General features: G+C 57.3%; 2 protein-coding genes across 8 annotated transcripts; one reads left to right on the plus strand and one right to left on the minus strand.

Moving 5' to 3' along the window:
* Positions 1–332: 332 nt before the first annotated feature.
* Positions 333–3,349, plus strand: GPX3 (glutathione peroxidase 3). The gene is made up of 5 exons (XM_066329192.1): positions 333–716; positions 1,732–1,885; positions 2,105–2,222; positions 2,412–2,511; positions 2,599–3,349. Exons 1-5 carry the CDS (start codon positions 348–350, stop codon positions 2,809–2,811), a joined length of 954 nt encoding a protein of 317 aa, XP_066185289.1. The 5' UTR covers positions 333–347; the 3' UTR covers positions 2,812–3,349.
* Positions 3,350–4,021: 672 nt separating this feature from the next.
* Positions 4,022–19,430, minus strand: TNIP1 (TNFAIP3 interacting protein 1). 7 transcript variants are annotated; one of them, XM_066329186.1, is made up of 18 exons: positions 19,412–19,430; positions 12,052–12,222; positions 10,920–11,042; positions 10,531–10,613; positions 10,236–10,304; positions 8,347–8,538; positions 8,083–8,177; positions 7,929–8,004; positions 7,600–7,692; positions 7,289–7,354; positions 6,993–7,124; positions 6,779–6,907; positions 6,346–6,462; positions 5,903–6,028; positions 5,522–5,602; positions 5,205–5,399; positions 4,865–4,955; positions 4,022–4,504 (listed from the first exon to the last, which is right to left on the minus strand). In XM_066329186.1, the coding sequence occupies exons 2-18, from the start codon at positions 12,182–12,184 to the stop codon at positions 4,440–4,442; spliced, it is 1,866 nt and encodes a 621-aa protein (XP_066185283.1). In that variant the 5' UTR covers positions 12,185–12,222; positions 19,412–19,430; the 3' UTR covers positions 4,022–4,439. The 7 variants fall into 7 exon arrangements, with proteins under 7 accessions (XP_066185283.1, XP_066185284.1, XP_066185282.1 ...); XM_066329187.1 differs by lacking the exon at positions 19,412–19,430 and adding an exon at positions 17,917–18,055 and having other exon boundaries at positions 7,600–7,689; XM_066329185.1 differs by lacking the exon at positions 19,412–19,430 and adding an exon at positions 17,917–18,055.
* Positions 19,431–23,925: the final 4,495 nt, after the last annotated feature.

Consider the following 23,925-nt stretch of genomic DNA (forward strand, 5'->3'; position numbering starts at 1 on the left):
CAAAGGAGAGGAGCGGGATCAGCCTTCCCCAGCCCAGCCCGAGCAGCCACTGCGGGGGCACCCACCGAACCCCAGCCCGGCGTCCCCGAGGCTGCTCCTGGGGGGGTCTGGCCCCTGCTTCTCGGGTGCCAACACCCCACTCGGGGGGAAATGTCATCCTGCCCGGGTGGCCCGCACAGGACGGGGCACCTCTCCCCCGAGACACCTCTGCCCCTCATCCCCTCTCCCACCCTGGCCCCTCTCCATCCCCCGTCACTTCTTCCCCCCCCTCTCCCACCCGATATCTCTCCCCCCACCTTGCGGGTTTAATCCCGGCTCGGGTAACACGTTGCATAAACCCTTGGCACATGCCGCTGCCCCGTGTCCCCGTGGGTGCCCCGTGTCTCCGCCAGGCCGTGGTGCCACCCCCGGGCGGTGTCCGTCCGTATGTCCCTGTGTCCGTCCCAGAGCCCACACGGTTAACGCGGCCCTGGCCCGGCCCCCCCCGGCCATTGGCTCCCCCCTCGCAGCCCCGCCGCTATTTCTCGGCCGCCGGGAGCGGAGGTGACAGCAAGCGACAGCGGCGCTTGTCCCCGCCGCTCGCCGCGGGCTGTCAGGGGGTGCCGGCACCCCGCACCCCGCGCCCAGCCATGGGGGGCTGCTCCCGCAGCAGCTGGATTTTGCCCTTTTTCTTGGCTGGGCTCGTCCAGCTGGGGCGAAGTGAGGAGAGGGAGAAGGTAAGAGGAGGGGGACACCCCCCGGGGCTTTCAGGGGGGTCTAGGGGCTGTGTGACACCCTCGGGACGCGCCTGTTCCCAAGGCTCTCTGCAGGACTCTCCGGAGCAGGGGTGCGGCACGGTGGCCCCCCTCCTTCCCCCTCCAATCCCGGTGCTTGGATCACGGAGGGATTTTCTGAGTTAGTTCTTGCCAAGGGCCAAGAATCGCTGTCCTGGGGCTGGGGACAGAGGGGGACGGAGCCATGGGTTCCCCAAGTGACCTCCCCCGGGGCAGAGCACGGGGACTTTTTCCCATGCAATGTCCGGGAGGGTTTCCCCATGTTTGGAAGGTGTGGAACCCATCGTGTCCCTACAGCCCAGCGAGCAGGGACATTGCCAAAGCCAGGCTCCCCTCCTTGCCACCGAGACCCCACAGTTCCACAGAGCCTTCACTCCTCGAGCGCAGCCCCTGTGACTTCACCTCTTGCCAGCTCCCAAAATAGCCCCCCGGTGGCATTTGGCTGAGGCTGGGTACCCCGGTGGGGTACCCTGGTGGGGACAGGAAATGCGCTCCTCTGGTTAACCCCTGTGGCCCCGGATGCAGGGGCTGCTCCAGCCCGACCCTTCTCGGCCCGTCCCCCATCCCGCCGGAACCCCCTGCACTGCCCGTCCCCCGGGGGTTCCAGGGATGGTGGGTCCTGCTCACTGCCCACGGGATTCTGGTACTGGCCTTCCCTTACACTCCGGCTGTTTTGCAGCCCCTCGCCCTCCTGCTGCTCCCTGTTCGGTAAACATTTTCCCGGCTTCAGCCAGACCCATGTGCATCCACACGTCCCGCTCCGCCTGTCCCACCAGCGCGACCTTGGCATGCAGGATCCTGGCTGCTGCCAGCGGCATTCAGGGCAGGGGACACAACGCTGGCAGCCGTCCCCGCAGCCAGCAGCAGGGCTGGCCCCATTGCTGCTGGCCGTGGGGATGGGGAGCGGGGTGGCCGACAGCCCCCAGCCTGCTCCCACGGGATGCTTCTCACCCCACAGGTGGACTGCTACCCCACGGTGAATGACACCATCTACAGCTACGGGGCCCTGACCCTCGATGGGGACGAGTACATCCCCTTTGAGAGGTACAAGGGGAAGACAGTGCTCTTCGTCAACGTAGCCACATACTGAGGCCTGACCCTGCAGTATGTTGGTAAGGGTTTAGGGGCATGGGCACCTTGGGGTCAGGGCAGGGCTGATGAGTGCAGCCTTTGGCATGTCTCCATGGTGCATTCTGCTTCAGGGAGCTGGGGAAAGGGTTAATACTGCTCCCCAGGGCCGAGCCTGACTGGAATGGTCCCAGGGGTAGAGTGCAGGTGTGGAGGTGTGCCCAGTCCTCTGCTAACCCACTTCTGCCTCTCCTTGCATGCAGAACTGAATGCACTACAAGATGAACTGAGAGACCAGGGGTTTGTGGTCCTTGGCTTCCCCTCCAACCAATTTGGGAAGCAGGAACCTGGCCAGAACTCAGAGATCCTCCCTGCACTTAAGTGAGTACTGTGCTGGGGGCTGTGGGACACCTCCCCCAGCTCTGCTGTGGTCCCAGACAGGCAGTGGGAGCATAGGCTGCAGCTGCTGCTGGCTCTGGCCCCCTAACAAGGGGTTTGGGGTCCTGTCACCAGCCCTATGCTGCACACAGAGCTGTCCATTGCACAACATCCTGTTTCCCTGCCTTGTAGATATGTCCGGCCAGGAGGTGGCTTTGTTCCCAATTTCCAGCTGTTTCAGAAAGGGGATGTGAACGGGGCCAAGGAGCAGAAGATCTTCACCTTCCTAAAGGTGGGTGAGGCAAGGGGAGATGAGTGGGGCACACCCACCTTGCTTTTTGGAGGGGCAAGGCAGTGATGCACTGGCTCCCCATTGCAGAACGCCTGTCCCCCGGTGGCGGAGGAGTTTGGGAACCCCAACAAGCTCTTCTGGGAGCCTCTGCGGAACCATGACATCAAGTGGAACTTTGAGAAGTTCCTGGTGAGCCCCGAGGGCGTGCCCATCATGCGCTGGTACCATCGCACCAACATCGCTGCCGTGAAGAATCACATCGTGACCTACCTTAGGCGGCGGCAGCAGGGAGAAACATGAAGAGTAGGACCACTAGGGCCTCGGGCCGCTGGCACGAGAGCCAGCATCTCCCCAGCTGCTTCCCATTCCACTCCCTCCCCAGATGTTCCCCAGCAGCCGGAATCACGCACTGTCCCCTCCATTGCTGTCATCTCTGGCACCTCCCAGTCAGCCCAGTTGTGCTGGGCTGGACAATCTCGTGGCAGAGACCTCAGTGATGGCAGTGAGATGCTTCCAATATCCCTGTGTCCCACCTCCACCCCTGGTGGCGACATCTCCTGGCCTCCAGCTTGCCCCCTCCTCTCCACCATTCCGGGCAGTGGGAGGATGCAGGGGCTGGCTGTCCCTGGAGCAGGAGACGACATCTCCATGAAGGCTTGGCCCGAAAGCCCCTGGCTGGGGCGGGCCTGGCCTGACCGTGCCGAGCACGGAGCAGCTCTTCAGTGCATTCAGGCTGCCCGTGGTCCTGGCACGGAGATGTGCTGCTCTCCTGGTTGGGGGTGGCCAGCCCCTCGCCACCCACCATAGAAACACCAAATAAAGGCTCTGCAAATGTGCAGCCCCACTTGTTGGCCAGGGCTAGGAGGGGTAGAGTGGGGGGCACAGTGGGTAGAGTGGCCAGCCTGTGGGTAGCAGTGCCTGACTGGAGAAACTCAATTTTTTTCTGCAGTAACTACAAACATGGACTTATCATCATAGCCCAGTATTTGGGGACAAGATGGGGAGTGACTGCAGAGGACATGAGGGCAAAAGGGGCTGGGACCAGGGACAACTCCCAGTGCGGAGCATCCTGGAATCCCATGCCTCCTGCTGTCATTCCTGTGACAGCCATGCTTAACAGAAACTGGGTTGTATTCGTTTTTTCCCCTCCAGACCTATTTCGTGGAGCAAGACTTGCTATGTGCAATGTCAAAGACTGTCCCCAAGGCCACTGCTGCATGGAAAAGCAGAGGGGGCAGCAGGGTCTTCCCTGCCCTGGCAGAGGTGGAGGCAGAAGAGGGGAGGGTGAGGGGCTGAGCTCAGCACACAGAGGGAGGTGGGGGGCATGCACTTGGGGCAATAGATCCTGGGGTGCCCAAGCAAGGGCTGGGGTCCCCTTGCACTCAGTCTGTGTCTATGGCTAGACCCGAGCACATAGACCAACAGCCCTGGTATCCCTCCCTCTCCCTGTGCCCACGCAGAGGCTGCCCCACAGGAAGCAGCTTTCAGGACAAAACCAGAGAGACTCAGCCACACTTCAGTCCTTAAATAAATACGAAGACACCAACCACCCTCAGGCTGGGCCACGGCTGTGGCCAGCACCTGCCTGCGAGTGTGGGGTCTCCCACCACTGGGAGAGCCCCCGCTGTTACCCGCTCCTCCAGGGGCTCTGGACTGGGACAGCTCCTGGGAAACACTGGGTCCTCTTCCCTGAAGACCTGGCTCAGGTCTACAGTGATGCCAGGCCTGGCTCCTCGTGGGGAAGGGGATGGCTGTAGGGGACTGACCCCATGCTGGCTGCCACCACGATGGCACCTTTAGTCCCTCCTTCATGATTTCCCTGTGGAAAGGCGCTGCTGGGTCCCCCACGTGCAGCACATGTCCTTGCAGAGGCATTGGCAGCCCGGAGGAAGCTCCTGGACACACACACACGGGCACACACACACACCCTACTCCTCTTCCACTGGTGTCGGAGCGTGGCCGGTCCTTGGCATTAGGGCAATCCGGGACCTGCCTGTTCTGAGACACAAGAGAGGGGTGGCACAGGGTAAGTACAGTTCTTCATTCTCACACAAGGCCCACAGAAGGGATGCTAGCCATGGCATGGCTGGTATTCCTGAGCATCAACTGCCATAACTCCATGAGCTGTTTGGGCTCAGCTTGACTTTAGGTGCTGTGGGGATGCTGGCAGGGATGCAGCACGGACCAACCCCATGGCAAAACCACCCCCTCAGCTGATGAGAGGTGGAGGCTAAGGGAAAATGGCCACTGCCTGGAAAGTTGTGCCCCCATCCCTCCCCCATGTGTTTAGCCAACTGCCCCAAGTTTCAGGGTGAAGAATGGGCACCCCTGTCAGGGAGGGTCTGAGCCTTACCCAAGTCCTTGGGGACTGGTTTCACCCCAGCCACTTGTTGTGTGTTCTGGCTGTGAGCCATGGCACAGGGCGGGCGCCAGGGGTACTCGGGCTGCAGAAGGAGGTGGAACAAAAACAAGGAATTACCTGGGATGTGAATCATGAGGCTGCACTCTGCGATTGACTGACAGTATGAGGAGGAGAAGGAAGGGGAGGAAAGGACTAAGCAGTCACATGCCAAAAGGACAGAAGTGCTCAGCTCCCTGCTCTGGGACTCCATGACCTTGGAGGGCAGTGAGTCCCAGACCCACCCACATGTCACCCTCTCCTCCCCCTCCTGCTGGCACAGGTAGAGTCTCACCGGGGGAAAATGGTGGAAGTTCTGTCCTTGAGTGTGCTCGCCCGGCATGGCTGGTGGGTATCGGATCTGCTGCCACTCATCGTAGCCGTGGTACATGGGGTGAGCCATGGGGGGGCTGTACTGGTACTGGTACATGGGGCAGGCTGGGCCCAGTGGCCCTGGCCCTGGCTCGGCATGCAGCCTCTCTCCAGAAGCCTGCAAGGAGCCAGGACAGATGCTGGGGAGATCCCAATGGCAACCCACCACCACTCCCACCACCACCCATTACCTGCAGCCCCCCGCCCCTCTGCCCAAGGAGGGCTTCCTCCCATCCCTACCTGTTTATGCTGTTTCAGCAGCTTCTTCAGCTTCTCCTTCTCCTCCTTCTCCCTCTGGCAGTCATCCTTGGAGGCTCGCAGCTGAGAGGAAGAGGGGTTAGTGCCAAGCCCACCCTGCCACCCTCCATCTTCATGGGTTAGGGATGGCCTAGGGAATTCCTGCACCTGTCTTCCCCCATCACATCCCCAGGAGAGGTTCAGAAAGAGGAGATGCTGCGGCAGTGACGAGCAGCAGAAAAACACCCCTCTGACTTTCCTGTCTCCTTCAGCCCCTACTCTTAGGCATGTACAGGGACTGTGACACAGGGTGAGCATTTCCAAGACACATGGGGTTGACATGGGGCTCCCAGAGTGCTGCCCGTAGCACCCAGCACTGCTCACCTGGTTGTTGGAGAGGACCAACTGCTTCTGCAGCTTTTCCAGCTGCTGCTTCAGCTCTTCCTTTTCCTCATTCATCCTCTCCCTGTCACTCCGCTCCCGCTGGAAGTCTTCCTCAAAAATTTTCACCTGACAGGAAGGAAGAATGTGGGTGCACCTGGCTGAGAGCAGACACCTTCCCCTAAGCAACCCCATCATTGTGCTGCCATCCTTGAGTCCACCAGCCATTCCAAGCCCCAGGCATATGGGCTGGCTCGATGGCCCATGGCTGAGGTCCTTCCAGATGAATGCCTGGAGGATGCTGAGTTGGGTCCCCAACCCCCACCACCCCAGCACTGACACCTGCCCGGCTGCTGGGCTGCTGCTGGCACACAGGGCTCTTTGCTGTGGAGATTCAGGACATGTATTTCCTTGCCTGTCTCCAGTGGCTCCATGTCCTGCCCTACCTGCTGCTTAAGTAGCTCATTCTGGGTCAGCAGCTCCTGCTGTGGCAGCTTCCCTGCCGGCTCCATGGCAAAGATGGGTGGTGGAGAGGCTTGGACATTCAGGGCCTCTTCTAGTGCCTACAGAGGAAGAGGAGGAAGCAGGGTCAGGGCAAGTTCAGTGCCCATGATGTCACCGGAGGACCCCAGGCAAGTGCCCAGCGTGGGAAGTGGGTATAACTGTGCAGAGACAAGAAGGACAACAGACCCTCCTTGAAACCCCCCTTCCTTGGAGCCCAGAGGGATATGGTGGGCCTCATACAAGTGGTGGGCCTGACACAGGTCTCTGCCTGGGCAAGAGTGGGGGATCAGGGTCAGTTTTGGAGTTGAGAGAGGTGAAGAGACTGGAGAACATTAAAAGACATTTTGCAGTGAGGGGTTGTGCCCTGGCCCCCACCTTGTTCAGCCTCTGGATCTCCTTTTCCTGGTATTCCCGCTGCCTGGTGACCGGAGCCAGCTGCTCCTGCAGGAACCGCATCCTCTGCTGCAGGTCCCTCACCTCCATGGCCAGCCTCTCCTTCTCCGCCTGCAGGACCCAGGGTTGGGGGGAGATCAGCCAGGGCAGGGCGACAGGGCTGGCAGCTCCCTGTCACCCTTCCTAAGGGACTTGCCTCCTCTGTTTCAATCCGGGACTTGGCCAGGAGCAGCTTGCGGTCAAAATCCCGTTGCTTTTGCTCCCGCTCTGACTCCAGCTCGGTCACTGCCCTGCGGGCCTCAGCCAGCTCCTGGTGTAGGTCCGTGACCTGCCAGGAGGGAGTGGGGGCGTTGGCCTGGAAGGACCCACACTGGGGAAAAGGAGACACAGGCAGCCCCCAAACCTCCCTACACCATCTCCTCTGCATCCCCACAGGCAGCACCCAGCAGGAATGTGCCCTCCAAGCACCCAGCCCTGGGCACCCAGCCCTACCTTCTGCTCATACTTCTGCTTCATGGAGCGGAAATGCTGATCCCATTGTTTATTCACCTCCAGCAGCTGCAGGGAGAGAGGGATGGCTGAACAGGAGCCCAAACTCTGCTATGAACCAGCTGTGGTGGTCCCCAGCAGACTCCTGTCATGAAAGCACTTTGGGGACCAGCTGGATGAAGATCCCAGCTCCAGCAGTGCTTTCCTGCAGCTCTGAAGCCCTGCCACAGTCTCTCGGTGCCATCCCAGCCCTGTGCCCACTCTGCCCACTCCCCGCCTCCTTAGTGGTGCCTCCCTCCCAGCCTGGTCCTCACCTCCCTGCGCTGGTGCTCCAGGATCTTCACCTTCTTTTCCTTGGCCTCCAGCTCTTCTCTGCCCGGCGCCTTCTCCACCATGGCCCCGCTCTGCTGGACGCGCACGGGGGGGACCCTCAGGGCTTTTGTGGAAGCTGTGCCCAAGGCCGGCTAAACTCGAGCCAGTTCCCCTCCCACTGCCTCCTCCATCCCCTTGAGACCCTGAGTAGTCCTGCTGGTCATACTGAGACAAACTGGGGGCTCGATTAAAATGAGGCCATCTTTGCTGATGTGTCAGCAGGCTCCCTGCCTCCTTCCCAGTCCTCTCCAAGGTGATGCTGCCTCCTCACCTGTTCAGCAGCTTCCCTCTTCCCACTGTCCTGGCTGCTCAGCGTGACCATCCTCCGGAGCTCCTGGTTCTCACACCTGTAGGCAGGAAGAGATGGGTCAGAAAGAAGAAGCTTCCAGGGCAGTACTGTCCCCATCCATATAGCCCACCCTCACCTGAGCTTCTCCAGAGCCTGGTTTCTCTGCTCCAGGTCATGCTCCAGCTTGGTGCGCAGCTCCTTGTTTTCACTGTGCAGTGTCTCACACAGTGTCTGGAGGGTGAACACCGGCAGTGTGAGCACCATGACCAGCCCTCAGCCACCCACACCTCCCACCAAGCCACACTAAGGAGCTGGGTGTCCACCTCAGGATGGGCAGGAGGGGTTTGGTGGGAAAAAACAGAAGGGGGAAAATCTCCATGCAGTGCCAGGCCTCACTCACCTGCAGGAACGATGTTCTCTGCTCATTCTTGTGCACCTTGGAGGCCAAGCGCTTGAGCTCGGAGGCCATGTAGCCCATGCGCACAAAGACCTGGTCCTTACTGGCCTCCTTGGCACAGCCACTCAGCGTGTTCTCCAGCTGCTGCAGCTGTGGCAGCAGGTTGGCATCCTCGTTCGGTGGCTGCTCCAAATCCTGGGAATGGGGAGGGGATCAGTTGTGGTCAGACCAGTTAAAGGAGCATTGTAAAATTCCTCTTGGGGAAAATCAACTTCACGTCCCATCTGTGGCTGTGGTTGGGAGCTGGGCCAGCACCAAGACACTCTGCAGCACCTCAGTATGCTGAAAAACTGTGTCAGCTTTGTAAAGGTCTGATTCCCAGCTGCTGGATATGGTACACCGAGTCCCCGGGTGGAGGAGGACATAGCAGCAGCTCATGGCTTCCCTGTGCCCCTTGGCAGCCTGAGCAGAACACACTCTCAAATCGCTGACAGCAACGGAGGTATCTCCACCCTTGGTCTCTTCTCCACCTGAGCTCTTCCCATCTGCACCAAGACTAAAAATCCCAGCTTCTGAGACTGTCCTCTCTACGTACACCCTGGTCTGTGCTGGAAGGGGTGGTGGTCTTACCCCAACTCCCATGTCCTCTTTCCACTTGTCCTACTTCTGTGCTCCCTGCTGCTGTGGCACGCCAGGCACCAGGAACTCGAGCCCTTTGGCAAGTGACAGCCAAGTGGGTGATGCATGGGATTTAAACAATGTCTGGGAAAGCCCAGGTCAGGGCACACCCACCAGTGTCAGGGTGTACCCTGCCCATGGGGAGTGTCCCCAAGAGGTTTATGATGTGGTTGGTTAACTCCTCCATAGCCTAGGAGGTGCTGCTGGCACAACAGCTGGCACATATGGCACTGCTGGGAGGAGCTGCGGATGTGCTGGCACACCTACACCTGCTCTGCTCCCAGCCCCACTGACTCACCTGCTGCCTGTCAGAATGTCCCAGATTGCACCACAGGGCAGCACAGTGTGTCCCCAGCACCCTGACCCCGGAGTTTACAGCCCCAGACCTGCTGTGGGAGGGTGTGTGTGGGGCACGAAACAGCCAGCTCCTCCCACCCATGTCTGCTGGCAAGGGAGGCAGTGAGGACCCAAGCTGGGAGAATCCAGGTGTGAGCATAGGACTTGGACTTGGCTCAGGAACCAGCTGCTGGTGGCCAAGCAGATCCCATTCTCTTCTCCATCACCTCATAGCTGCACCTCAGGAGTGTCCAGTAAGACTCAATTCCTCAAAGAGCATCTCTGGCCAATGTGAACAGAGATGGGCAACGAGAGCATGTCCTCTTACTGGTACCATGTGGTGCCAGCTGATTTCATTCCCCTTGGGCTCCCCATTCCTTTCACCCCTCCATTCCAGCACACAAACAACCAGAACAGGACAGGATGGGGCAATGACAATTCAGGTGGCAGCAAATGGAGCACACAGAGCTGTTTTGGCTAGGGGAGACCCTGTCAGCATTTAAAGGGCTTGGAGGCCTGGTCCTCCCACCCAGTGAGGTCACCAGCTAAATATCAGAGCATCCTTGACAGCTACTCGAGTTGTTACAGCTCTTCCTGTCATGTGGCATCTGCAGACATTGGTGTCCCCATCTGCCTGGGGCTGCTTCACTGGCCCCTCGCCCATAGGCCCAGCCAGGCCAGATATGTTTGGGGGAAGACCCTTGCCCAGTTTATCCCTCCTCTGTGATTTGCCCAAGGGTTGCCTTGACATGGGTCAGCCAGCCCTGCTGGTGCCTGCCTGGGCACAGAACTGCAGCCCTGCACACCCTCAAACCCCTGACACTGGCTTGACTCCTCACCCACCAGCACCAAACCCTGCAGGCACCAGGGCCACTCACCGCTCTCCTGCTCTCCTGGGGAAACCCCTGCACTTCGATGGCAACGATCTCAAACTCTGAGGAGGATCCCTGCAAGGGGAGGCAGCCAGGTCAGAGCTCCCCAGGGAATGGCAGCTCAAGATGCCCACCACACAAAGAGAGGGACAACTAGGTGTACAGCAGGGAAGCTGACCCCTCCTTTCAGGTTCACCCCTGTTTCTAAAGGCTAAGGTCTGCCTCCTTTTGCTTTAATTAGATGGACAGTGCCTCCCCGTTCAGCCATGCCAGCAGCAGCTTTCACATTCAGCAGACTCACACTTGGGGGTGATTTCCGTGCTTCCACGTCCGGCTGGGCACTGCCTGGGGCTGCCCGTGCAAAGCTGGGGTCAGGGCCGACGGCTGTGGAGAGGGGAGAGGATGCAGCATGAGCCTTTTGGAGAGCAGGGTCTCTCTCCACCTGGCACAGGGATGCTGACAGCAGATCCCTGCAAGGTCAGGTACTGATGGATGATTTCCAGCCCACTTATGGGGGTGGGACAGAAACCTCTTTCTAGAAGAGAGGATGGCAGTGGTTTGATACATTCCAGAGATGACATGGCTGCAAGGAACCTTCATTAAAGTCTCTTGCACGGCCTTTCCCTTCCCCCAAGCTCAGGATTCTGAGCCATCAGGTTATTCCTCTCCTATGAGCCTCACATTTCCTACCTCCAGTTTCCACCAAGTCCTCCAAGGAAGATGATCCAATCAGCATTTTGTTGTCCTTCACGAGGTCCTCTGCCTTCTGCCTCAGCTTGGATGCCTCCACCTGGGACTCTTCCAGAAGCTCTCCTGTTGTGGGCAACAGAAGGATTCTCAGCCTCCTTCCCCTAGGGCCTGTCCTGCTATAGCCCCATCCACCAGCACCAGAAACCCTGTCTGGCTGGAGCAGTGCCCAGAATAGTCCTTCTTCATCTGGAAACAACTATTCTGGGATAAATCCAACAGCAAAGCTGGATCAGTGGCTCACTGGTTTCAGAAATGCTCATGCTGACATATAGAGGACTGGTTACAGGAGGCAGAAGGCGCTGCTGTGGCTCTCACAGGTCTCCTCTGCTTTCCCAGAGGAGACAAATTTAAGCCTGGGTGGTGGACTTAGAGGTCCAACCTCCCCCTTTGGGGTCTAGCATGAACAATGCTATCCTCCCTGGATGAGGAGGGGGCTGCTGTGACACCAGTGAGTCCTTGTCCCAGGTAAGGGCATGGTGACACAACAGGAATCACGAGGCAGGTGGAAATTCAGCTGCAGAAGCAGGACTCAAAGGAGGAAGCTGGCTCATGAGACAGAAAGCAAAACTGGGGGTGTGAGCGGGGGAAGGCTGACAAGGAGAAGAAAGAGGGTGGCACAACTCAGCTGGAACATTTCAACACTGGCATGTTCCTGCTGCCGCAGGGAGCACTCAACATCAGGTTCCTTGAGAAACACCTGGGAAAAGCCTTTGGCCCAACAGGGCTTGCAGGAGGTGGGGATTTTTATCAAAAGCAGAACAGATCCCAGCACCTATGACCTCCAAGGAGCTGTCCTTCCTTCAGCACTTGTTTTCTCTTTCCAGCCATTTATTCTGCCATAAAACACCTCAGAAGTTCAGCAAAATTCTTGCTCCCTCTGCATCACCATGTGAAAAAGCTCAGACATCCTGCTCAACCCTCCAGGACAGGGAGAACTTTGCTGCTGCCCCAGTGCCAAGAACCCCAGCTTCTACCAGAACCCTTCCTCAACCAAACAAGAAATCTCTGGCTTTGTGGGCAAAGGTTTGGCTGCCCCAAAGGCAAATCTCAGCCCCTGGCACACAGCAGTTACCGATAGACTTGATCCCTTGCATCTTCTCCTTCAGCCGGGCATTCTCCTCCACCAGCCGCTCCAAGGCCGTGGATCCATTCTCCTCTGAGCCCCCACCAGGGTCATAGATATGATAGGGTCCTCTCCCTTCCATGCCTGCTCTTCAGTCGCCTACCTCCCAGCCAGGCATCCCTGCAAGGCAATGGAGCACAGTGTCACCTTCCTCTGGCTCCAGATGGTGCCACAGTCCCCTGCTCCCAGCCGTGTGGGGGTCTGGGGTGCTGTGCTGGTGCCCCACTGCTCGCCAGCCAGCCAACAAGTGACCCAGGTGAAGGCACTTCCCCCTCCAGCCCTGCTTGGGGCAAACGTGTCAGGGTGACTCACGGCCATGAGAACTGTCACACGAGGAGGCATCACCAGCAGCCCCACTTGGGGCTGGTTCTCACCCATAAAGGGCACTGGAGTCACAGAGAAGGCTGCAATCCCTGGTTGCTGCATCCCTGGAGAGATGGAGATGAAGCCCAGGAGCATTCACCCACACCAGAGAAAACCTGAGCACTGTCACCAGGTCATTCTGTCAACATATAGTATTTCTGGGGTGCATAAAGGCTTGTGAGGGGCTGTTTGGGGAGGGGCAGTGTCTGCAACTCCAAAAGCCTTAACCAGCAGCTGGGGGGAAGCTTGGGCTGTATTGGGGGATGAGCCCCAGGAGCCAGGCAGGGACCCCCTCTGTCCTCCTGCTCAGCCAGAAAAACTGGCTTCCAGAAGGACAGCTTCCTGAATTGGGCACAGGAAACATCCGGGCAGGTGCTGGGCTGGGAGCAAAGCTCAAGGAGACAAAACATCCACAAGCAGTGTGCTAATTGCTTTTCCAACTCCTTGCACTGGCGGGTGGCCTAAGGCCTCCCCCTTGCTGCAGTCTGGCCTGGGGACAGCTGGCAGGATCCTGGCTCCAGGTCTCACCCATCTCCTGGGGGGATAAAGCAGCAGCTGTGAATCACAGCACAACTTATCAGAACTATCCCCCCCGATGCCAGCTTGTTACATAGAGCAGAGCAGCAGCTGAGAAGGTCCTGGTGCCAGCTGAAGCTGAGATGCTCCCTGGGGGCACAACAGGAGCACCAAAAATTGTTCTTCTCTCAGCCAAGACAGCTGGAAAGCAGGAAGGGGCTGAGAGGAGGCATTTAGAAAGGCCAAGGGGGTATCCTGTGTCCGAAACTGTCTCAACCTCAGACTAATGCTCATGCCATGAGCGATGCAGGCTGCTCTCCAGTTAGGATGACCTGCCTGCCAGGGAGCGGCAGGGACTTTCCAGATGACAACTGCCACCTGGCAACATCCACAACTGGAGCAGCAATTAACGCCTGCCTCAGCGACTGGGAATTGGGCCTGGCCTCAGCAGCACTCTGCTTCTGGGAGATGCACTGGTGTGTCTCATCATCATCCTGTTCTGTGGGTGCTGCCAAGCCCCCCATGGAGAGCCAGTGACATTGTCCCAAACAGCTGGAACTGCCCAACTGTGGTGGTATGGGGTGAGCTGAGAAGAGGCTATTCCTGGAGCCCAGAGCAGCTGACAGGAAGCTGTGGAAGAACCAGGGCTGTGGGTGCCAGCGATGGCAGCACTGTCACAGCCAGTCTTAAATAGAGGGCAGGTTTGGGTTAGGTATAAGGGAGAGATTCTTTACTGTGAGGGCATGAGACACCAGAACAGGGCGCCCAGTGCAGCTGTGGATGCCCCATCCCTAGAAGTGATCAAGGCCAGGTTGGATGAGCCCAGCACGCAGCGCAGTGGGACCCTTACAGCTGGGAAATGCCATCACCTGGCCAGCCTGGCAGAGGATGGGGATGGCGTCACACCTGGCTGGGGACCTGAGCCTGCTTCTCACTGCTGTCCACATGCTGCTCCAGATCTGGGGCTCTGGGAGGAGCTGGGTACCAAACCCACCCTGCAGTGACCATCTTGTGGGGCATCTGAATCTTGCACTAGGATGAGCCCAGATGTGTGTCAGGGAAGGTAGGGAGAGGAGGAAGAAGAGGGAAGAGCTGCCCTCTCCTGTGGTACCATCTCCCCATGTGGCTTGGAAGCATCCTGAAATACCAGTCCTCATTCTCTTATTGCCAGACCTCAAACCTGGAGGTTTTCTGCCTTCTGTCATAGCACATGGGAGGTACCTGTCCCCTGTGCACCCCTGCAGGAATCCCTCAGCGTCCTGCTGCACTGACCACCCTGCCAAACAGCAGAGCTCACTCACAGGGATCCCATATTCTCCCAGATGGATGGAGCCACTGCAAGCCTCTGATATTCCCTATTCTCAAGATTCTATCAAGAACTTCTCTACTCAAGGTCTGAACCCTACCAGGGAGGTTGTAGCAAAGGGACCACAGGAGCTGTTTTCAAACAACAGCTGGGGAGAGGAACTGGACTATCTCCAGCTGACGGAAGCACAGACTAACCACAAATTCACCAACGAACAATAGCCAGCGAGAGGGAGGGGCTTCCACAGCATTCCAGGCCATCACTGGGGACAGGGTGGGTTTTCCTGGGGTGGAGGCACAGACCAATTTCTGCAAGGCACCGCTGGAACAGAGAGGTCACCCTGGGGACATGAGACCAAGTCACTGATCCCAGTCTTGGTTTGTTATGTTGTTGTTGTTTTTTTTCTTAAGAGTTCTGACAGGTGAGATTTAAAGTGAAAAATCTCATTTCGATAAAACCACAAGAGGAGGAGAGAGGGGACCATACACCAGCACCTAACGGTGGTTGGATACACAAAGAAAACACGGACTACCACAAACGCCAGCAGAAACCACCAAACCACCAGAAAACACTTCCCTCTGTGCCAGTCAACAGTTTCTAAGACGCTCTGACAGTGTTTCACAGCCTTGAGGACCAGGCTCAGAGCTCAGACCATGGCTCCCTGGCTGCAGCTCGCTGGCTCCATGCCCAGCTGCTGTCAGAGATTGCCAGACGGGCACCCGTGGGCGTCGCTGGTTCCATGCGGGACACCAAGACCTTTAGGTAGCAAATTTTTATGGCAACTCAGCAAAAGCAGAGAATGAGAGTGTGGGTGGGCAGGCGAGGCTCACGGGCAGAGATGAAAGCAGAGTGGTGTTTAAATAGCTGTGCTGTGGCTTGGGAGTGAGCTGGAGCTGTCACTGCTGTCACCCAGAACAACACGCACCAGTGCCACAGCCATCACTGTACCAGCCATGCAGAAGTGGCAGAAGGATGTGATTCCTACTTTAAAATTACTGAACACTGAAGACACCAAGGCTGTAAAGCCTGTGCAGGAGGGGGCTGGCACTGCTGGGGGTTTGCTCTGGGCAGTGACCCCAGGGTGGGGAGCAGTCTCCCAAAGCTGCAGGCTTGGCAGCTCTTCAATTCCCATCCTTCTCCAGCCCTAAGGAGAAGGGGGTTTTCCTTACTCCAGTGCACAGTATTCACAGGAAGCCTCCTCCGCACCAGGATCACAGGAGGTGAAAGCAAATCCCTGCAGGCTGCCAGCATAATTTTCCCATGACTGGGGCTGCTGGGTCCCCAGCATGCCTCCTCAGATGGAAAGCAAAAGCCACTTGATAGACACCATAAAACGATTTCTTTTTGTTTGTTTGATCATTTTACAGGAAAACACTGTAGCCCCCAGACTGGTTTTCTTCTACAGGGCTCCAGCAGCTTCCCATACAAGGGACAACAATTCCTGGACTGCTGGACTGGTCTCATTTGCAGGAAGCAAAAGCAGAGATGGCCTTAGGAGGCAGCAATAATGAGACTCTTTGGGCACTGCAGTCCACTGAGCTGGGAGTAATAAAAGAAGAGGAAAGCAGGCATTGCAAGGCTCAGGTCTCAAAGTGAACCTCCACTTGCAGTGTGCTCCTTTTCAGCCAGTTTAGCCACAAAGAGAGGGTGGGAGAGGCAAGAACCCTACCCAAAACACAGCAGGTGTTAAAGATGTCCCCCAGCAAGAAAGCCCACTCTCACCCGAAAAACCCACCTCCCGAAGAGGCTTCACAAAACAACCTGCTTCTGATGAGGCTGCTCACAAAGAAAATGAAGCATTTCCCTGGCTCTGCCAGGTTTACAAACACAGGTAACCACGCACAGCTGCAGAGTTTCTTGGGATGGGCCCAAGCTTCAATGCAGGCAGGACAAGCAGCCAGGCACGGTGGTGGTGCTCTGGTGGCAGCACGGCGGGGGGATTTACGCAAAACCCTGTCTTCTGCTGCAAAGACATCTGGCTCATCCTGCCTGCTCCACTTCTCCCTGCAGAGCTCAGCAGCATCATGGCTGCTTGTCACAGCACTCTAAGGCAGAACAAGGCACAGCCACCCCTTTCCTTGTAGCCTTTTTCTTGCTTCCAAGCTACTCCTGTCCAACTTGGTGTGCTTCAGCAGGCAACAACCAAGCCGGCAGTAGATAGTGACACCACAAAGCTATACCAGCAAAGTGCCACCCAAAGTGTAAGAACTGCTGCTTTAAAACAAAATCTGCAATGCCACAAGAGAGGATGGTTCGGTTTCCTCCACCCAAGAGAGTTTTGTACCAGCTGCTGGCAAGCAACAACCCACGGCCCTGTGCTAAATAGGTCTGTCTGGCGTAGGTCGGGCCGAAAGGGCGTCGTGGGATTTCTTGCAGACCCAGGAACGATGCCAAAGGCAGCAAAAAGGCTCTCCTGTTTTTTTCTTGCTTCCTTCACCTCCCCACAGAGATAGCTCTCAAGGACGTGCCCGGTTGGAGCCTTCCTGTCTCCAGAACTCATGCCAGTGCCCCAAGTCCAGTCTCCGGAATGCTTCAGCCGACAGCTCTCCATGAAATGTGCACTCCAAAAGAGATTGTGCCAGCACAACACCTCCCATTCCCCCGAGTGGTGAAAATAACCCATCCAAGTGATGGGAATAACCCATCCAAATGATGGGAATAACCAGCTCAAGGGAAAAAGCTGCATTTGACTTCTTGATACAAGGGGCAACCTGTGTGCCAGGGACATAGGAACAGGATAGCCAGATCTCTGAGAGGTTGTAGATCCCCATGAGTCCCATCTGGAGCTATTCTCACCCAAAAGCAGCAGTGACAGGCAGCATTTTTTCTATTTTTCTTTTCTCTCTGCCCTCCGTCAGGATCTTAGGATGGAACTGAGGCAGGGAAAAGGGGGAGACAAGCTGTACCTCCCTCCCAAAAGAGGAGGATGCTGCCATCCCTGCTCCAGCTATTCCAGCCTCTGGATCATCATCCGATGCGGACACACACGGCTGGACCGGTGGTAAAGAGTCAAAGGGAAAGGAAAACAGCACGGACAGGAGGGTCCCGGAGGCCGCAGCCCCCCGGCGGGGCCCAGGAGCCGGCCCTGCCCGGGGGGCACGGCAAACCGGGGACAGCGGGGAGGCAGCCGCGCGGGCCCGGGGAAACGCCGGGGTTGTGCAAGGCGGGGCGAGGGAGGAGCGGGGCCGCCCCGGGCCATCAGCGCCGCCCGGGGGGCTGCGGGACCCCCACCCGCACCCCGCCGAGCCTCCTCCTCTGCCCGCGGGAGTCCGGGAACACGGACACGCAGCCTGGCCCCCGCGAGGGGCGGCGGCAGCCCCCGCCCCGGCCGGGAGAGGGGAAACTGAGGCACGGCACGATCACCGCCACAGCCCGCGACACCGGGCGGCTCCAGGACAAATCCCCGGGGGACGGCGCGGCCCTGGCCCCCTCCGGGGTCTCACCGCGACCACCCGGAGCCCGAGAATGAGCCAGATAGGGGCAACGCGCAGCCCCGATCCCGGCGGTTCCCTCCGGCCCGGGCCCCCTTGGCTGCGGCGGCGCGACCCCGGTGCCCGGTAAGACCCCGGTGCCCCGCGTAGGGCTCCTGTCCGCGAGGGCGGCAGGGCCCCGCAGCGATCCGAGCTCACCTGCCGTGCGCCTCACGGCGGGGCCGCCGCCGGGATCGCGGTGGGGATCGGGGTCGGGGCCGGGATCAGGGTCGCGATCGGGGTCTCGGTCCGGGTCCCTCCGCTCCGCCACCAGCGCCGGGGCTGGTTCCGCCCCCGGGAAATTCCCAGCCTGACGGACAGGCGGCGCAGCCAATCGGCGCGAGGCGGGGGGTATAAAGGGGAGGGCGGGGAGGTGGTGAGGAGGGTGTTTGTGATGGCGGAGTCGCCGTCTGTTCCTGTGTCTCCTGTGGGTTCCCTGGGGCCGCACGGTAGTCTCGCCCGGCTCTGAGGGGCGGTATAAGCCGGCCTACACGTTATTCCTGCGGGAGGTTGTGCTCGTAGAGGAGCGGCGAGGCCGAGCCCTGCAGCGGCTCCCCCGGCTTGTGCAGACACAAAATGGCGGGGCCGAGGGGGGCCCCTCGTGTGCCCCCGGCGTGGAGGAGCAATGGCTGAGGGGCGGCTGTGCTGGAGCTCTCTGGTGGCCTCGGCCCCGCGAAGGAGGAGCGTGGTGCTGCCGGCCGGCCGAGGCTGACGTTCCTCTGAGGCAAGGAGAATTCCCCACCGAGCCTCGACGTTAATGTTAAATGAGGAAATTCCACGGATCCTTTTCCTCTGTGCTGCTACTGGAATTGTGCCGTGGTGAACCACCGAAATCAGCCAGAGGGGCACCAAGCACAGGGAACACCTGGGTTCACTCTGCGCTTCGGGAGTCGCTCAACAGCTAGATTTTCTTTCTTCTGTTGGTTTTGCCACAAAGCGAAGGTGGTGGGGTTTTATAAAATACACGTGTAAATAAAAGCAGCGAACCGGGAGCGAAGAAATCTCACTGTAAGCAGCTGTGCTGCTCTTTGCCAGTACTCCAGAAATGTCTTCCTTAGGTGACCTGGTGCTGGGTTCATCAAGCTCGTTCACTGGAGATCAAGCTGTTTCCAGCTGCCCCAGTCCTGGCTTCTTATTCAGCTGTATTCACATAGCTCCACCACTTCTTGGGAATTTGATGTTTTGGGTCGTAAAAATGAAAACCTCAGAAACTCCTTTTCCTGACTGCCCTTCACTGGCAGCAGGACGTCACCCTGACAGCCTGGCTGGGTTATGAGAGCTCAGTGCTGGTGAGACTGATGAGTTGTTTGTGCTCATGTCTGAAGTCTCAGCTGGAGATGAGACAGCAGGACCCCACACGTACCCAGTATCTTCCCTTTTGTTCCTGAAAGTCTCGTTTTACCTCAATGAGAGGCCCAATGCTGTTCTGTAAGCCCCCAGAAAACCTGTCTTCAAAGCTAAATGCAGTCCCACAGAACCAGAAAACACCTTGTTTATAAATTAATGCCTCAGCCTGCATGAAATAACAAAACCCTGCTTATTTCTGTGAGGAGCAAAAAGGGTGACTTGGTTTTGCAGCGCTCCAGAAGCTGCCTGCCTTCCCCTCGCTCCATCCCAGGCACTCTAGCACCGAAAAGATCATCGCTTTACTCACCAGGCTGGGTCCTGGAGGGGCTGGGGGGAAGTGAGAGCCCTTTAGAGCAGGAGCTCTGTGCCTGCAATCCCCCAATTGCAGGAAGGTTGGCCCAGCTGAGCTTACTTTTAGGCATGGAGAAGGGGAATTCCCCATGATGGAGGTCCCAGACAGCCTCTGTGTGGTTTTGATATGGAGCCAGGCACCACTTAAAGGGCTCTCCTGTGCCGTTCCTCCCAGGGGCCCATTGTGTCAGGTATTAGTCAGCAAAAAGGGGAGGGGGGGAGCTGTCGTGGAGGCTGTGATTCACTTTTGGACAACTGGAGAGCCTTGTTACATCATTTTCCTTGCCTGGTTTCTGGGCAACTTCATTGGGATTGCAAACATGCTTTTCCTCAGAGAAACTGCTGTGTCTTGCAAGAGGCATTGCTGTTCTTTGTTCCTATCTGGAGTCAGAACAGGTTGCATCTTCCTGAGGGAGCAAGGAAGAGCTGGGTCTGTTGATGGAGGTGCACAGGTGATGGTTTTCCTGGGTTGCAGAGAATCCCTGGAAACCATCCATCAGGAGAACTGGTGGTCAGAACCAAGGCTGGAGCCAGCTGGTACTAGAAGAAACACCAAGGCTTTAAATGTTTCTATTTTATAGAGGCTGACTCTAGCTCTCCAGCTCCTTGCCAGGATGTACAGTGGTACCTGGCAAGGTCTATGCTTGCCAGGTGTGAACTGCAAGACCTGAAGAGGGCCCAGCTTTAGTCCATCTGGTTTGGATGGTAGGAATGTGAAGATGAGAGGTGAGAAGCTGTGGGTCAGGAATCTGTCTGCACCTGGGAACACTGGATGATGGCACACCCTCACTCAGTGCCTCTCCACCTCTCTAGCCAGCTGGTCTTTGCATTTTTACCTGAGGTTGCCAGCTCAGGCTGGCCCAAATGCCAGCGTGAATTTCACTATGAAAATGAAAAGGAAAGGCTCCTGCTGGTCCTTCCTCATTCCTTTGGTCCCACCATGCTCCCAGGGGAGAAAACTCCCCTGATGGCAGCTGTGGTTTATGAGCACGCCTGTGTGGCTGTGAGAGTGTGTTCACAGCTGACACGTTGACACACTAGGGGTTTTGGGTGGTTTTTTTGGCACGGAAGGTTGGGTTCAGCACCTTCAGTTTCAGCTTACTTCCGTGAATGTGCCCTGATTGCTGCTGTGCTGTGGAGAATGGGCTGAGAAGGAGCACAGGCTGTGGATAGGGTGTGGTGGAACTCCCCTCTCCTCAGGTCCTGCTTGTCTCCGATCAGGTCTGGCTTCCTTCAAGCTGATCCCACTCTGGAGTGAGCAGGGTGGCCCCAGTGGTGTGAATTCAAAGTGGCATTGGCTCAACAGCTCTTATTGCCCAAACAATTCCCCTGCCCTCTCTGCTGCTGGGCAAACGGAGCTCACTTGAACCCTGATGGGGCAATAGGGCCAGCCAGGACCAGGTTGTCATGGATGGCTGTGCCTGGAGCTGGCCCTGGAGCAAGGTGGGAGCAGGGCAAGCAGTGGATGCAGCTGGTTTGGCACAGCATTCCAGGGCCCCTCGTGGGCTCAGCTCTGCAGGGCTGCCGATGGATCCCTCTTGGCATCAGCAGCTGGGACCTGCCGTTTGTGCTGTGCCGGTCAGATACATCCCGGTGCTCCGGCAGCGAAAGGAAGCAGAAGGCCAACAGTGACGCTGTGAGAGCGGGGAGGAAGCTCTGGCTGCAGGAGGGGATTTCCAGAACATTGTGATCTGCTGCTTATGCAAATCAGAAACTCAAATTAACCTGGCAGGATGGGAGGGCTCTGGGATGGAGGGCACGGGAGAGGCAGGGCAGGGAGCCTGGGATAGTTGGCTGCTGGGAGGGCAGAAGGGAGTGTGGAAGGGATCAAGATAGAGAAGGGAGGTATTGGGGAACAGTCCCACTCCACCAAGCCTCTGCAGTACCCTGCCTTCACAGGAGGTTAGATCACACCCTGGCTTTCCAGGGATATTGGGCTGTGCTCACTTTGTTGGGCTTACCATCTCACTGAATGAGGGCTCCCTTCTTCCTCTACATCTGGCATGTGAGGCTGGACTCAGTGTCACCCATTTCACGGGAGATCACCACCTCCTGCCATCCTCTCCTTCATCCACAGTCAGCCAGGGATGGGTTGTGGTGGGAGTTGGTGCAGTCCCACAGTGGCGGTAAAACTGTGGGAACCAGGTTTGCAGTTGCTCAGAGGATTTCCTTGCATGCCTTAAGCTTTGAATCATTTGGAGTCTCAATGTACAAAACCAGCTATAGGCACAGAGGGGATTTTCCCCTTTTCCTCTCTTCCCAGGCCGTGTCTCATCCAGTTGCTATGCCTGAGAACAGGGCTCAGCAGCAGTCATCATGTCCTGTAGAGCTGCTCCAGAGATTTGGAAAGAGTCCTGGAGAGCTCAGCTGTTTCCCCAGTCCCAGCTCGCCACCTCCCAAGACTGAAGGCTGGGTTTCTCCCCTCAGAGGAAGGGGAGGACGACAGGTGGGATGGAAGCTGCTCGCCTTGTGTTAGGGGTTAAGGCCGACATCCCATCTGCCTTTGTGGCTCCTCCTCTCCAGGGGCTGGCAGCAAAGAGGATCTGCAGTGGCTGACTCAGAGCAGAGGTCCGTCCCTCTCTGCGCAGCAAACATAGGTTCCTGGGGTTTTCTGGATGTTGCAACCTATGAAATCTGGCCTTGGCTTTGCCTGGAAGTGAGTCCTTGCCCCCGACATTGCTGATCAACATGCCAAGTGTAAATCCCAGACTCTTCCCTGCAGTAGCCCTGAAAGCTAAAGTGTGCATGGCCAGCACAGACCTGTCTCCAGCCCTTACCCTGCTCATAGCCTTGCTAATTTTTTCCCCTTCCTTTCCTAGCCTTCCTTGAAATGCTCACCTCCTTGTTGATCACAGAGGTTAGGCATTAAATTTGTCACTGACTGCTCTCAGATTGAGTGGGTTGGAGCCAGCAGAAGGAGCAGAGGTGTTCCTGGACAGTGGTGCTTTGGAGTGTATTTTCTCTGGAGACCAGGGTGCTACAGGGATGAAGCCGCTTTTTGAGTGAGTCCCAGAGACCATGCTAGTGCTTCCCAAGATCCCATCACCCTCCTGGCATTGCCTTAGGCTAGGTAGCTCTGCTGAGCTCAGGCCAGTTTGTGGTTCTTTGTAGGGCAGACCCAACCCCAGCATGGGACAGGTGCTGAAATAACCTGTGCCCAAATGTCGTACTGACTGTGCCGAGTGTTTGCAGCAATTAAAATACCACTGGCTGTTTTCTGCTCTAGCTGAAACAGCAGCTGCTGCAGGAGATTGATTGCTATGGCACTGGGGCAAGACAGGCTTTTTGGCTGCAGGATGTTTCCAGAGGAGGGGGCTGCTCAAGGAGGAAACTCCATCTCACTCTCCATTCCTGTCACCATACACTGTGTGACTCTGCCATCTTGTCTGCTTTGTAGGAGCAGCCTGCAGCAGGTGCCAGGGAAATTCCTGGCCTTGGGACCAGCGTGGTCTGGTCAGCCAGTCCTCCTGGTGGTGGCATCACCCTGAGCCGGGCTGGAGACTGACCCTGAGGGGCTGACTTGTGGTCCTGTGCCACTCCAAGATATCCAGGCTGTAGGTGGTGAAATCCTTAGCCACTGGTGTATAGCAATCATGGAACAGCCAGAAAATTCACTGGAGTGTTTACGCCTGTGCCCAGAGAACACCTCCCCTGTACAAACCCCTTGAGCATCTGTTTTGGCAACAAGAATGAAGCAGATGATGGCTCGTGTGTTGTGGCCCTGTGCTAACACTAAGCAGGGTTTCCCCCCCTGCTCTGGAGAAACAGGGCTCTGCTGCCCCAAATCTGGCTCTCCCAGGGGTGATAGACTGTCACCCAAGCCTCAAAACTTCCTTGGGCCTCCCTCACTCCTGAGCCCTGTTCCCAGCTGCAGGGAGGTGGCCAGCTCTGCTCCCTGCAGTCTCTGTGCCACCCTTGTCTCCAGAAGCCTCTACTGCAAAGCTTGGAGCTGCAACATGGAGCTGCAGGAAGAGACTGGCAGATGAAGACTGGGGTTACATGCTCCCTTCAAAACAACTTCTGCAGCTGCTCAGTCTTTCCAGCAAGTTCCTGGCCAAGGAAGTGACCATAGACTGCTGCAGGCCTGGGGTACATTCAGCCCCCCACGTGCTGTCTGGACAGGGATGCCCAATCCTATTTACACACAGGAGTTAGACAGAGGAACCCAAATCTCTATGGGGAGAATGGAGAGGGTGAAAAAGCTTCAACTAGACTGTTTGCCCCCAAGAAAGGTTATTTTGTTACAAGGGGATGTTTTACAGGAAGGTATCAAGGGAATTTTTAGTGGGATAATACCCATCTGAGTTGTTTCAGCTTCCCTGGTTTGTCTCTACATGTTGCTGCTTCTTGACCTCAGCTGGTTTTGAAGTGTTGTAATAATATTGTGTTATTATTCCTAACACTGCTTTGATATTTTGAAAGTGAAGCTTTCCTCACCCAGCTGTTCTGAGGAAGACCAGGGTATTCACA

This window comes from Sylvia atricapilla, chromosome 14 (genome assembly GCF_009819655.1).
Source record: "Sylvia atricapilla isolate bSylAtr1 chromosome 14, bSylAtr1.pri, whole genome shotgun sequence".
NCBI lineage: Eukaryota > Metazoa > Chordata > Aves > Passeriformes > Sylviidae > Sylvia > Sylvia atricapilla.